This window comes from Meles meles, chromosome 7 (assembly GCF_922984935.1).
Source record: "Meles meles chromosome 7, mMelMel3.1 paternal haplotype, whole genome shotgun sequence".
Lineage (NCBI taxonomy): Eukaryota > Metazoa > Chordata > Mammalia > Carnivora > Mustelidae > Meles > Meles meles.
The window spans coordinates 28,966,572-28,982,363 of NC_060072.1; the positions used below are offsets into that span (position 1 = coordinate 28,966,572).

At 37.2% G+C, this 15,792-nt stretch overlaps 1 protein-coding gene across 4 annotated transcripts in view; it reads left to right on the top strand.

Annotated features, from left to right (window-relative positions):
* DCN (decorin) overlaps window positions 1–15,191 on the top strand; it is a 44,161-nt gene extending 28,970 nt beyond the window's left edge. For all 4 annotated transcript variants that reach the window (XM_046013116.1, XM_046013114.1, XM_046013115.1 and 1 more), the window contains 4 exons: window positions 98–211; window positions 6,456–6,549; window positions 10,082–10,220; window positions 14,802–15,191. In XM_046013116.1, coding sequence (XP_045869072.1) covers window positions 98–211; window positions 6,456–6,549; window positions 10,082–10,220; window positions 14,802–14,996 — 542 coding nt within the window. In that variant the 3' untranslated portion in view covers window positions 14,997–15,191. The remainder of the gene's footprint in view (window positions 1–97; window positions 212–6,455; window positions 6,550–10,081; window positions 10,221–14,801) is intronic.
* Window positions 15,192–15,792: the final 601 nt, after the last annotated feature.

Consider the following 15,792-nt stretch of genomic DNA (forward strand, 5'->3'; position numbering starts at 1 on the left):
TCAAATTTCTCTTAAAATCCTTGTCGAAACAGACCCTACTCTGATTTGCAGTATCCTAATATTATCCGCTAAAGCTTTGTATTTATTGCATTTGTAGAACTGGGCACCAACCCACTGAAGAGCTCGGGAATTGAAAATGGAGCCTTCCAGGGAATGAAGAAGCTGTCCTATATCCGCATTGCTGACACCAATATAACCACCATCCCACAAGGTGACAGAAAACTCTCCAAAGCAGTCTCAACAACTAAAGCTTAAAACTTTAACATTTAAAAAAAAATTGTTTTGGAAATTTAAATGGTGACTGAAGTAGCCAATGTTATTGCTGGTAAATTGTTTACCCTCGAAAGTGTTTCTTTTGAGCCTAGATGACTCCTGGGCCATGGAGGCCCACGGTAGAGATGGCTAGACCCTTCTACCTATTAAGTCTCTTCTAAGATATAACCTAACACACAATGATTTCATATTAAATAATTGTGATAAAAGAGAAGAATTGTGATAGCACAAACGTACAATTATTTAAAAGATAAAATGCCTTAGTGGCATTAAAAAAAAAGATACATGACATACCATGAAATTGAGCCAATTTTTACTTCGAGTCTGCAATCTTTTAGCGAATTCCTTTCCATCATAGGACATCTCAGGCCTTATGAGTAAGAGCATCCACAGAGGCCATGCTCTTGTATGATAGTGCCCGTTGTATGTTACAGAGTGGGGATTTTGGTCTGTATGGTTGAGTTCTGTTTGTCCCTAATTGGCTGTAAGGCCTTGGACAAGTTTATTCAATACTTATGCCTCAATTTCTTGCTTTATTTTTAAAATGTTTTGTTTATTTATTTGACAGAGAGAGAAAGCATAAGTAGGCAGAGCAGGAGACAGAGGGAGAGGGTGAAGCAGGCTCCCCACTGAGCAGGGAGCCCTACAACAGAGCTTGATTCCAGGACCCTGGGATCATGACCTGAGTCAAAGGCAGCTGCTTAACCAACTGAGCCGCTCAGATGCCCCTGCCTCAATTTCTTTATTCATGAATGTGTAATAGCATTAGTTTGCCTTAAAATTAAATAACTAATTAGAGAAATATCTGGTTTTCAAATAAATAGTATATTAATATTACCTTTTATTATTTCTTAAAATTATTTTGACACTCATTTTGCTTAGGCAAAGTACCAAACACCATAGACAGGACAATGAATAGGGTCTATTACCTGACTTCAAGGAGCTTATCACCCAGAGCAAAGCCAGACAGGTCAGCAGCAGTCATCACAGGGCCTCATGCTAAGGGTTCCCCGGGGGAGGCAAGGAAGCCAATCTTTGTGAATCAGAAAAGAAAAAACTCACCAAAAAAAGCAATTTCTCTAATTCTCACATTTTTCCCTGCTCCAGGGCTTTAGTCTCACAAAAGCCCCTCTATATTCTCAAATTTTCCCCTCCATCTGGCCCTTTCTCTGCTTAGATATCCCGTTCTTGGACTGGGTACAAAATGTAGGCTCTTGCCCACAGAAAACAATTACCCTTCACTGTACTTCCACAGAAACTCAGCTTCCAAGAAGATATATTCCATAGAATGGTTTCTTACCACCCCTTGCTCTCTCCACAGTCTTTTTGCTACAGAAGATGTTTTTATGCCCATAATAGTAATGGCTGGTATAGATTAGATAGATAGATAGATGATAGATAGATAGAAATTGATCTACAGTTTATAAAGCACCTTCATGTTGGGCCTCCAACTTGTTGCATTGTAACAAGTGGCTTTATTTTTTTGTTTTTGTTTTTTTTTTAATCCCCAGCGCAGATGTGTACATATCTATATCTATTATATGTTATATATATTAATAGTATCCCCAGTGAAGATGTGTATATATTTATATTTTTAATATATTTTATATTTTAATAATATTTTAAAATTTAAATTATATTTTTATATATTACGTGTACACATCCATCTTGCCCAAAGCTACAGAGCTATAGGAAATGAAGTTAAAAAGCTGGAATTTAAAGTCTGGGTCTTTTACACTTCTTCCTGCTGCCAAATGACTTGCATTAAACAGTCTTTGATTTTGCTCTCCTTCTTAATGCATCCTCCAAAATATGCCTCGGGAACACATTTCATCACTTAGTGACCTGTATTCGTTATGTCTCCTCCATACCCTAGGTGCTCTTTTCTCACCATCTCTAACTTACTTTTATGTATTAAACAGTTACTATAAAAATTATAGTAACGAAGTTTTGCTAAGCACTTACTAACACCAGGTATTGTGCTGAAGGCTTTTTATGGATTCTTTGCTACGAATCTCAAACCATTCCTCTATAGTAATATTATCATACCTGTTTAATAAATGAGGAAAATGAAGCTTAAAGACACCAAGTACATCGTGTCCAAGGTCCTGGGGCTAGGAGGTGGCCAAGCCAGGACTGTGCTGTGCTGACGCGAGTTCATGGGCATGACCATTGTACTCTGCTGCCAACTTAAGTACCCCCGCCTATGCATATTTATGCCAACAAAGCAGATAAGTCTGCTTTTCCTAGGCTTGACCCTTATGCCTGTATAGCACCATCCTCTGGGAGTCTTAATGTCCACACACTATCTATCATCATGATGGAAACACAAGGCAGTGGAGTGAAGTGGAGAGTTATGAATTCTCCATGTAGACCACATGGGTGGCAGGTCTGATTCTATCACTTACTTGTTCCTTGACTTCAGGCTAATTTTTGTATATTGCCAAACCTCAGTTTTGCTGTCTGTGAAATGGAGTTGTTAATGACACCTGTCTTCTAGGATATTTGCGAGGATTAATAAACACAAATACGAGGCATAATGTGCAAACATAGTAACTGACCCAAAGTAAGCTCTTAATATATTTACCTTAAAAATGGGAAGGGAAATGAAAGGGGGAAAAAAAGGAGGTAGAGTATAGGTTCTTAGCTAAATATTACTACAATGGCAAACAATATCGGTATTCTTGATAAATTTGCCTCTCTCTATCCTATTGCAGTTTTCTTCCACGGTCAGACTTTCTCCTGGCTATCACTTCCCTTTTGGGAAACTGATGCTGTAGAAGGGAAGACACTTAGAAAGTAGGTAGGGTTGGGGCGCCTGGGTGGCTCAGCGGGTTAAAGCCTCTGCCTTCGGCTCAGGTCATGATCCCAGAGTCCTGGGATCGAGCCCCGCATCGGGCTCTCTGCTTGGCTGGGAGCCTGCTTACTCCTCCCTCTCTCTCTGCCTGCCTCTCTGCCTACTTGTAATCTCTATCTGTCAAAAAAATAAATCTTAAAAAAAAAAAAGAAAGAAAGTAGGTAGGGTTATTAACACGATGATGATTGTTGTTCTAGAGACAGTACGTTTTTAAAAACATCTTTTCATGGTGATAGGAAAGAAAAGATGTGTATTCAATAGCTTTGTTTTATATATTCTTTCATTCATTACATATAGGAATATTTTAAAAATCCACATTTATTTATTCTAAGGAGATTTGAGAGGTTGAAATCCCTTATTCCAAGAGTGACTGTGGTCTCCTGGTATTTAGTCATAAGAATGACTCAATTGTGATTTTGCTACTCGACCCCAAGACCAGATTCTTGACCCTCCATGTCATGAAAATGAACACCACACTCAAGAGAAAGAATGCTGGTGGAGTTTATTAGAGATAAAATACCTTCAAGGGAGCTGACTGGAAAGAGGAAGGGGTACTGTGCAAAGAGTGGAAAAGCCACTTTTCCAGAGGGCGGAAAGGGAGTAGGGAAGCGTTCTTCAATCCCACGGTCATTAACTTGTGGACATTACTTCTCAGTGGACACAAGACAATCACAGAATGTCTTTATCCATGGTTGACATTCTTTTAGGGGTCCTGGAAAATAATAATACTTGTACAAGCAGGTTTTAAATTGTTACTTCTAATTTTGCCCAGACACCCTTTACTCCAAAGACTAGTATATCATTTGTTCGCTTTCCCAGAAGGAGGTATTTGTCTCTAAGCCTGTGGAAACTTTTAACCTTTGCCTCAGACCAGTGGCTTTCAGGAGTTAAGTCCCTCTTGCTTTTCCTACACTGTCTCCATTTCATTGCCTTCAGTTAAAAGCATGCTATTTGAACTCTCTTTGACCATCTGGGATCATATTACTTCCCTACGTGGCTGCTAGATAACCTCCAAAATTTGTAACTTGGAGTCTCCGTTTCTTCATCTATGGAAGGGAGGTTCACAAAAAATAATTTGTAAACTGAAAAAGTTAAATGAGCTAAGCTAGAAAAAGTGTGAGTATCTGTGTTTGCTACATGACAGACTTTCTGTGAGCAGCTTAGCATTTCCCACAAAAAACATCATGCTGTAGAGAAACTAACAATAAGTTCAAATCAAATACAGACTAAACTTTTACATGAAAGAGATGGTATGGACAGAATTCAGGGGTGTGCCATGAAAATTTTCTTACCAAACATAACCTACAGTTTCCCAACTTTGTTCCTTATGGACAGATAACCAACACTCTCTGCTAAGCAGATGTTAGTTTGACATGTAACTGATTTGCTCTTTTCTTTGTAGTTGTGGCTATTCTTGTAAGTGGAACAATATGCTCTTTAAAAAGTCATATAAAAGCATCGTATATCCTCAGATGGCAGGAGGAAATGAAAATAAAATATTTAAACTTTTATATTAATATTGCTAAATGTTTAGAAATCATAGCCTTTCGAGAAGTACTACCCAGAGGTTTCACGGATACTTTGGAGCTAAAATTATTTCCCCAGGTGTTCTACATATGGCCAATCACTTGATTCTGGGCCTCCGCATTCCTCTTGTGTAAAGAAACAGTCTTGATTTAAAAGGTCGAAGTCAGCTTTAGCTCTTTCTACACATCCATGTTGTAGAGGCATTTGAGTTTTGTTTCATTTGTTTGTTTGTTTTTTTAATTTTTTATTAATTTATTTTTTCAGCGTAACAGTATTCATTGTTTTTGCACAACACCCAGTGCTCCATGCAACACGTGCCCTCCCTATTACCCACCATCTGGTTCCCCCAACCTCCCACCCCCGCCCCTTCAATACCCCCAGGTTGTTTCTCAGAGTCCACAGTCTCTCATGGTTCGCCTCCCCTTCCAATTTCCCTCAACTCCCTTCTCGTCTCCATCTCCCAATGTCCTCCATGTCATTTGTTATGCTCCACAAATAAGTGAAACCATATGATACTTGACTCTCTCTGCTTGACTTATTTCACTCAGCACAATCACCTCCAGTCCCGTCCATGCTGCTACAAAAGTTGGGTATTCATGCCAAAACAATGAATACTGTTATGCTGTAAATAAACAAATAAAAATAAATTAATTAATTAAAAAAAAAAAGTTGGGTATTCACCCTCTTTTTTTTTTAATAAACATATAATGTATTTTTATCCCCAGGGATACAGGTCTGTGAATCACCAGGTTTACACACTTCACAGCACTCATGATAGCACATACCCTCCCCAATGTCCATTTGTTTGTTTTTTAATGTGGAAAAGCCCATTAAGACTAAGGCCAACGCGGTTTATGAAGTGTTAGTTTTTGTGTTTTTTTTTAAGATTTTATTTATTTGACAGAGAGAGAGAGAGATCACAAGTAGGCAGAGAGACAGGCAGAGAGATGGGGAACCGGGCTCCCTGCTGAGCAGAGAGCCCGATGCGGGGCTCGATCCCAGGACCCTGGGATCATGACCTGAGCCAAAGGCAGAGGCTTTAACCCACTGAACCACCCAGGCGCCCCATGAAATGTTAGTTATTAATGAGACCCATTACTGAAATACCTCATCAAATTTGTATATGGGTTTAACTTATACATAATTTCTCTATTATAGTTCAAATGCTTATTTCATTTTACCTTTGTGGTCTTTTATCAGTGACAGTATTAGCTTAGTAACAAAGGTGGAGAAAATTAATGAGATTCAGGGTTTGACTTCAGTTCTACCACAGTATCCTAACAGTTACTAGGACAAAAATCTACTATGTGATAAATATAGTCCATGTTTCTGTTAAAATCAACCTACGAGAGGGACACCTGGGTGGCTCAGTGGGTTAAAGCCTCTGCCTTCGGCTCAGGTCGTGATCCCAGGGTCCTGGGATCGAGCCCCGCATCGGGCTCTCTGCTCTGCAGGGAACCTGCTTCCCCTCCTCTCTCTGCCTGCCTCTCTTCCTAATTGTAATCTGTCTGTCAAATAAATAGATAAAATCTTTTAAAAAAATAAATTAAAAAAATTTTAAAAATAAAATCAACCTACGAGAAAAGTAAAAATTGCTTGTCCTACTTCCCAAAGTATCTATTATTATGAAAGAGATGAAGAAAAAGATAGAAAGCAAAACTGATGGAAAAGATGAAAAGCAAATCCTTTGAAGCTCTGTGTCTTTCAGCAAATTGGTGGCCTACTGCTCATTAAGTCTGTCTACATCCTGTAATTACGTTTCTCTGCTAACTTAACATTCTGTATTTCTCTATTCCAGGTCTTCCTCCTTCCCTTACTGAATTACATCTGGAAGGAAACAAAATCACCAAAATTGATGCATCCAGCCTGAAAGGACTGAATAATCTGGCTAAGTAATACTATTCTTTCATGACCTTTTATCAGTAGAATGGCTAGATGTATTAGTGCCTGCATGTTCCGAATTAGAAACACAATGGGTGGTTGGTCCTAACAAACTCAAAACTCAGACCTCAGCAGGCCCAGTTGTTTCTTTAAAAAACAATGAAATAGCATACTTACCATAACCGTGAAGATTATCTACCATATTGTTTTTAGACTAAGACATATCAATATGTTCTTTTTTGTTGTTGTTCTAACTTAGTTGCATTAAACAGAAGGTCAAGTAAATTATAACAGTGTTCAGAATTTGAAAATGCCTTAAAATGAAAGTTACAAGGACATGGACATTTTGGGCATCCCACCTTATGGTATTGGAATAATTATGATGAGATTCTCTCACTTCTGTTCTTTGAAGAGTTTAAAATGTCTCTGGACATCTAGTGTAGTCTAACAAAAGAAGTTATTATTTTTTTAACAAAAAATTAACTTTTCTTCCTTGATAGATAATCATTCGTTCCTTTTCTGCTTTCTAACTTTAACCTTTCTACATTAACAATCTGGTTAAGTAATTAAAAAAAAAAAGGGAATGCTTGCAAACTATCTGCTTTATCTTCAAGAAGCACTGGGCTCTTGAATGGCATTACAGAATGTTCTTACAGAGGAGCACGGTGTTATGCCAAATTGACTCACTCCTCTTTTATCTTAAAAATTTTATGGTAGAAAAATAAATATAAAGTATATCATTTATCCTTGAGAATTAGCTAAGACCAGATAATGTATAATACATCTTTTCTCATTTCTGTGGAGATTTCCAGTGAGCCAGTGGATGGTAAGGGCTAAAGGTGAGCCTGTACCTGTGACTCTAGATGTCCTTTCTTACCCTGGTGTCCCCAGTGATAAGAAATCATTTATCTATGGACACCTGGGTGACTCAGTGGGTTAAAGCCTCTGCCTTTGCTCAGGTGGTGATCCCAGGGTCCTGGGATCGAGCCCCGCATCGGGCTCTCTGCTCAGAGGGGAGCCTGCTTCCCTTCCTCCCTTCCTCTCTCTCTCTCTCTCTCTCTACCTGACTCTCTGACTACTTGTAATCTCTGTCTGACAAATTAATTAATTAATTAATTTTAAAAAAAGAAATCATTTATCTAAAGATACTTGAATTACAGTCTCTAATACAGCAAATATATTTTGAAAGAGTATTAGGCATCACTGACCTTTCTTTGTGATCCTGTCCCTCTAGCTGCAGAACAATGTAGGAGGACAAGTTGCATTGCCTATTTTGTAGAATGATCTTTAGGATGGCCAGTGGTAGTTGCAATAATAGTAGAGATGAACAATAATCTAATTCCAAATATGGTAAATCATTAATAATATCTGTACCTTTTTAGAAGAAAAATTCATTTTGTACTGAAAGTTGTATTGAGATTTTTTAAAAAATTCCATTCATTAAATGGAACAGACTGACTCAAGTGGCCAAGCAAACTTTTCTGACTCGAATTTATCAAACAAATTTCCTTTTGGCATCAAGCCTTGAAAAATCTGTCTATGAAACCATCACATCTTCATGTTGTTTATTCTTCACTGATGTTGGAACATGAGAGGTATTTTGGTGTTGAGCATCAAAACTGTGAAAAGAAGGAAAAAGCAGCCACCCCTGATCTTGGAACAGTGTTACAGGGCAAATATTCCAATTAGTTATTAGAAACAAGTGGAAAGAAAATAATATATGCTTCTCTCCAAAACTATAAGATGGTTTTCAGGCACACCTCCCTTCTGTTATACATGTATACATCTATGATCATCTCCCGAAGTGGATTTTAATCTTTGATGGAAATAATAATGATTTTTGAGCCATGAGTCCTCTGCCTTCATAAACCTAGGATAATATTGTGAACATAGTAGGTCCTCAAAAACATTTATTGATTGAATATATAAATAAATCATCAGAAAAGTGAAGTTTCTTTGAATCAATTATTGGGATTATCGTATTCTGAAGCTGAATTAGCCCCAAATTGGAAATGGGACTTGAAGTGTTGTAAGGAATAGAAGACATGTTTCTATAATAGAAAAGAAAAGACCAGAAACAAGAGATAAATGTCTGAGATTGGGGCAAAAAAAAAAACCAAAATGTTCTCAGCCAAGAGGTCAAGTCAATAATCCATAACTAAGATAAGCCAACTATTTTACCAATAGCCTAAAATCAATATACTGCGATCTCAATTATTTCAAATACCAAGCCATGATTAAAATTGAAAGACTTTGGTCAGATAAACCAAAATCTAAATACCAAAAGGGCTCAAAGATCAAAAGAAGCTGAAGGCAAGCAAAAGGCATCCTACAGATAGTTCCCAAGCCTATTCCACTACATTTGAAGGATCCCAGTAGACTCCACCTCTTTTTTTTTTTTAAGATTTTATTTATTTATTTGACAGAGAGAGAGATCACAAGTAGGCAGAGAGGCAGGCAGAGAGAGGGGGAAGCAGTCTCCCTGCTGAGCAGAGAGCCTGATTCAGGGCTCGATCCCAGGACCCTGAGATCATGACCTGAGCCGAAGGCAGCGGCTTAACCCATTGAGCCACCCAGGCCCCCCATCTCCTCTTCTTTCTCTTGGAGCTAGATTCTGGCTCTTTCATTACCTTGTTGTCTCATCCCTGGTATCCCCTCTCTGCCTTTTTGCATTGGCAGCACCCCGGTTTTGACAGAGTCATGCATCCCCAGAATGCCAAATACATTAACCTTATCTCCAAGCTGACCCCTGCCTTTTGAATCCCATTTACTAGGAAGATACCTCACAGCTGCAGAACTTTGACCTTTCATCCATTTAATTTAAAAAATGCAACCCGAAACTTTGAGTGGCATTGCATAAGAAATGTCAGGGGCCAAGAAAGAGACAACTTAGGTCAGAGATCAAGGCTAGTAGCCGGGAATATTGGCACCAGGCAAATTCTGATATTAACACGTGGTCATTGATAAAACTCAAACAAAAGCAAGATGCTAATTCTGTTAACCTTCCTGGCAGGTGTGTTTATTGATTCATTAGATCCTTCTACCTTTTATTTCCAATGAATAAATTTATATAATAAATATACAGTTAGTTGATTTCCACAGTGACCAAGATGATAATAGTAGTCCTTTTAGTTTCCTCTGAAGTGAATTCATTGTATTCATTATACAGAGAAATCAATTTGAAATCAATCAATCGTAACAAACTCTGTGTTCATACTGGGTATGCCACAAAACAGTCACTTTTCTCTAGGAGCGACATACAAGTCATTAATCCCTTGAGTTTTTTTAAGAGGGTGACAACAGGAACATTTACTAGCGGATGCCTGTCAGAAGGGTTTCAAAGAGAGTGACTCCAAGCTGGGAATTTGAGAACAAACGGGCTCTATCTGAGCTCGGGAAGGTTGTAAAAAGCATTCTAGGCAAAGAGAACACTAAGGGTGAAAATAAAGAATGTCCTTTCCTGTTGACTGGATAAATCACACAGTGCCTGTGAGGAGGGCAGCAGTGTGCAGTGCATGCATTCATTTCTGCTTTCCTTCACAGGTTGGGGCTGAGTTTTAACAGCATTTCTGCCGTTGACAATGGCACTCTAGCCAACACTCCTCATCTGAGGGAGCTCCACCTGGACAACAATAAGCTGATCAAAGTACCTGGTGGGCTGGCGGAGCATAAGTACATCCAGGTAATACAGTACCACTAAATAGTGTGCGGGGTGTCTAGGGAGCAAACCCTCCCTACTGCGATGATGGGGGCAGGCTTACAAATCTTTTTGCAGGAAGTTATTTTTTAATGTTTCCACATAAATATTCATTCTGGTTTCATGAAAAACACAAGGGTATTTTTAAAAAAGATTTTATTTATTATTTATTTGTCAGAGAGAGCACAAGTAGGGGGAGTGGCAGGTAGAGGGAGAAGCAGTCTCCCTGCTGAGCAAGGAGCCCAGTGTAGGGCTCCATCCAAGACCCTGGGATTATGACCTGGGCCGAAGGCAAAGGCTTTAAACCACTGAGCCACACAGGCATCCTGAAAAAGTAGGTCTAAATTATTATTTTTTTAAATAAGACTGTTTCCCTAAACTAGTTATTGTGTTGACTTCCAGAATATAATATTTTTAATGAAGCAGGCAAGATAGTTAGAAGTCATAGATCACTGTAACAGAAACATACTGATTGAAAAAGATGGTATAATTTATGAACCATAGATATGGAATAAAATAGCAGTTATAAATTTTAGCTTCAACAGACGTCATGTAGGTCAAAAGGGAATATTTAGCTGGCAGTGTGACTGAGTTAATTTTCTATAGATTATTGAGTTATAGTACATTCATAAGAATACGATGATACCATCCAGGGGTCCACTGCAGTAACAGAGCTTTCTAGTCTGTAAATCTATAAATGTATGGCATGTTATTAGTTTAAATAATAACAATATTTTCATACATAATAGCATAAGACTTCCATTGTTACTTTGAGGAACTAGAACAAATACATTATTCAATTTTTTATTTAAAAATTAATAAGCAGTTATTCATAAATTTTATGTATTTGCTTGTTTTATCTAATTTTTCATTTTCTTTAAAGGTCATATTTAAATTGTCTTTTTCAGAAATTTACATAGGTACTTAGTTCAGTCATGACAATTTAGAAATTATATGTTGGAGTGCCTGCATGGCGCAGTCGGTTGGGTGTCAGACTCTTGATTTTGGCTCAGGATATGATCTCACCATTGTGAGATCGAGCCCCACATGAGATCTGTGCTCAGTGTGGAGTCTGCTTAAGATTCTCTCACTCTCCCTCTGCCCCACTCCTCTGTGCTTGCACTCTCTTTCTCTCTCAAATAAATAAATTTTGTAAAAAGACAAATTATACCTTGACGTTGATGTTCTATCATAAATAAATCATTTTTATAAAGTTGCCATTTTGGTAATGTTTCCACTTCTTTGGTTGGGGTTCAAGATAGGTTTATCCCTTACTTGCTGTCAGTTATGCCAATATGTTACTGATCTCTCTTCTTTTTTTATTCAGTTGTGACAAAAATTCCAAATGAGATTGACACATCATCATTTACATAAGGATTCTGTTGGTGGTGGGCATTTGTGGGGGGCAGTTGTTTTGTTTTCATTTTTATATCCTAGAATAATCAGTTTTACCTTCTTGATTGCTGTTTTTCAAATGTCAGTCTGGTTGTATTACTGAGTTCATAAAATAAGTTTAATGAGTTAATTTAGAACATTTATGGGATAGGCTAGGCTCAGATGGGTTAGAATGAATGGAAAATAAAATATCAATGTAATGGTAAGTATTTCATAAAGACTTTGTTTGAATGCACAGATTTATATATACTAAATACATGTATTGTGTTTCTTATTGTGGGTCACAGAGAAAAAAAATTATAAAACATGGTATTGCTATTTTGAAATATTTGTTGAATATCAGCAGGATTGAATATCATGAGGATTCACACAAGGGCCTCATTCTTGGTTCTTCTTTTCTAATTGGCTATCCATGCATTAATTTCACCTCCCTTCTTATAGGCTCCTAGGGATTTCACCTAATTCACTGTCTTTTTTGTAAGTATATAATTCAGTTATTTTTAGCAAAATTATATCATTCTTCAACCATCTCTAAAATCCAGTTCTTCTTTTATTTTATTTATTTGAGAGAGAGAAAGAGTGACCATGAGCATGGGATGGGCAGAGGGAGAAGCAGGCTCCCCTCTGAGCAGGGAGCCTGACGTTGGACTTCACCCCAGCCCTGAGACCCTTACCTGAGCTGAAGGCAGACACTTAAGGGACTGAGCCACCCAGGCACCCCCACCACAATCCAGTTCTAACACTTCTATTACCCTCCAAATATTCCCCTTACTTTTTCTAGTCAATTTTCAATCTCATCTTCTGCCACAGGTAGACACTCAGACTCTCACATTTCAGCATGATGTTAACTACAGATATTTGTAGATGCTCTTAATCAAGTTGAGAAAGTTCTCTTTTATTCTTAAGCTTATTGAAAATTTTCATCATGGATGTATATTCAAATGCTTTTTGTGTGTCTGTTGAGGTTATCGTGTGGTTTTTGCCTTTTATTCCTTTAATATACTATATTAAGTTAGTTAACTTCCAGTTAAATGAGTTTTACATCCTTGAATAAATCATGCTCCATCTTGGTCATGGTGTACAGATTTTTTTTAATGTTATGAGATACAGTTTCCTGATATTTTGTTAAAGTTTTTTGTCTATGTTTATATGAAATATTTGATTGTGGGCTATATGTGTATGTATGTGATGATTTTTGTCTGGCTTTAATATTAGAAAATAAAGACTTCTGGGCGCCTGGGTGGCTCAGTGAGTTAAGCCACTGCCTTCGGCTCAGGTCATGATCTCAGGGTCCTGGAATCGAGTCCCGCATCGGGCTCTCTGCTGAGCAGAGCCTGCTTCCCTCTCTCTCTCTGCCTGCCTCTCTGTCTACTTGTGATCTCTCTGTCAAATAAATAAATAAAATCTTAAAAAAAAAAAGAAAATACAGACTTCATAAAATGAGTTGGGAATAGAATTTTCTTTTTTACACAGACTGATACCTGCTTTATGTCTTGATATTTTTTTCTCTCGCCTTCAGTATTAGTCATAAACTCTAACCAAACATGTTTCCCTTTTCTTGCTAATTATTGCTAGGAATTAGAGAATGGCAAATGAAAAGAAATTTTCAGTTTGAGAATTATTAAAAAAATACTTGGACGTATTGTTTGGCTTAATATCCCTCGCTTGTTTTTATGTGATATCTATTGTTCTCTTTCCAAACCCTTTCTTAAACAAGGCCCTTTTCCCGTGCATATCAGTGAGTGTTCAGGTAGCTGCAACAATATTTTAAGTTAATTATTATGAGGGAACACCTCATAGGTTTTACAATGTACTTTAGAGATTTTCGCTTTCTTACTATATTTTTGCTTTGGTTGTATAAGTCACTTCTTGTTCTTCAAAATTCACATGTACATGATAGAAGTAAAAACCCATTTCTAAAGTCCTTTTTATAAGTCTGATACTTAATTTCCCCAAGAAAAATCTATGAACATGTTACCATTATCTTAATCATAATCATAATCATAATCATAAAATGCATTTCAGAAAAAATCCTACTGAACAGTAGAATTATATTCATAAGATAGAATTTGTAACACATAGTGCATTTTCATTTCAACTTTCTAGGTCTGTTCATTCCAAATGCTGATACTCAGTGTTTCTTAGGGTTTGTGATTATTTTGATTCTAATACCGCCTGTACACTTTTTATTCACTCTATATTACTTCCTCATTTTGTTTAATTTTGTTAAAATGGGCATCACTTTACCTTTGCCCCGAAAACGCAATAGTCCATGGAGACACAGCTTGTGAAATAGCATGAATTTACTCATGTATTCATTCAACATGTATTATTGAACACCTACTCAGTTCTAGTAGACACTGAAGATACAGTCATAAAAAAAACAGAACAAGTTTCTTTCCTCATGGAGCTTTTATTCTAGAGGAGGATACAGACAAAACAAATAAATGTATAATAAGCTATATAGTGATAATTACTATGAAGATTTAAAGAAGTGAATTGGGGCAGAGAGTGGCAGCCCTGGATAGTGAGGAATGATGCCTTTGGTAAGAAAAAGTTACATGAATTACATGAGGGAGTAAACCCCGGAGACATCCTGGAGAAGGTCAGTCTATGTGGAGGAAGCAACATGTGCCAACCAAAAGAAGGACTGTGATTTTTGTAATAGAGGAAAAACAAGTAGGGTAGAGTGGTTAGATTGAATAGCTAGGGGAGATGAGGTCAGAGCAGAAGGATGTCAGATCCTGTTAGGTTTGTGAGCCAATGTGAGAACTTTGGACTTTATTCTGCATGAGACAGGAAGGCACTGGAGTGTTGAGGGGAAGAATATATAACTTGGCTTCCTTTTTGAAATAATTGCTCTATGAACTAAGGAAGGAAGATTGATTTTAGAGCAGAAAAGGAAGCAAGAACGGTGACTTCAATCATCCAGGAGGAGATAATGGCAGTTTTGGACAATGTTGTAGGAGTCAATATGGGGAGAAGACTGGGTTACATGTACGTTTTGAAGATTAAACTAGCAGCATTTGTTGATGGTTGGGTGGAGAGTGTAAGAGAAAGGAAGGGTCGAGGATAAAGAATAAAGAATAAAGGGAAAAGAATAAAGTATTTACATGAATGGCCCCGTCTACTTAGAGGAAAATAATCATTCTCCATTATTTCATTTTGCAGGTTGTCTACCTTCATAACAACAATATCTCTGCAGTTGGGTCTAATGACTTCTGCCCACCTGGATACAACACCAAAAAGGCCTCTTATTCAGGTGTGAGCCTTTTCAGCAACCCAGTCCAGTACTGGGAGATCCAGCCATCCACCTTCCGATGTGTCTACGTGCGTTCTGCCATCCAGCTTGGAAATTATAAATAATTCCCTAGGAAGCCGTCATTTTTATAACCTGGCAGAAATCCCATTAATATCATTGCTCAAAAAAGAAAAAAAAAAGAAAGCTAGATACTGGAAACTTAACTGCAATGTGGATCTTTTCCCACATGATTTATAATACATAAAGCTGAATATGCAGTTTAAATAATTGCCTACAATAAAAAAATATTTTGCCTGCCATTTTCAGAATTCTTTTCTGAAGCTTTCTGTTGATGTTAACTGAGCTATTGCAGATACTCTTATTCCCTTAAACATAAAATTTGAAGTAAATATATATATATATGTCAACAATTTAGTAAAGCTTTTCGTATTTAATTCTTAGAAAGATTCAAATAAAAAGTGTCCATCTTTGGTAGCTCATAGGGTGTTAGACCCTTTGACAAAAAGTCTTAAGTTCTATCTAGCTCTGTGTTAATCCCCGTTATTCTTGGTAAAGCCTCATTTGAATATGTAAATTCAATAAGGCTTTGTAAAATTTTTGCTTATGTCATCCTTTTGAAAATAATAAATTTACAAATACATTCAAAATTACCATTGTATAAAAGTGTAATTGTAAATCTTCCCTAAACCCCATTTTCTGAAGAGAGCAGACATTGTGTTCTAGACAAATATAGCACATATCTTCAAGTTCTCAGATATTTCTTTCACTCCTGTTTTTTGACATTTGTGTGTTATAACTTACATTATCTATGATCAGTGCTAAGCTGATAAAGCCCAAAGCTGATTTTTTTCCCGATTGGTCTAGAAAGCTGGTATTTTCAGGTATTAAAATACTAAATCA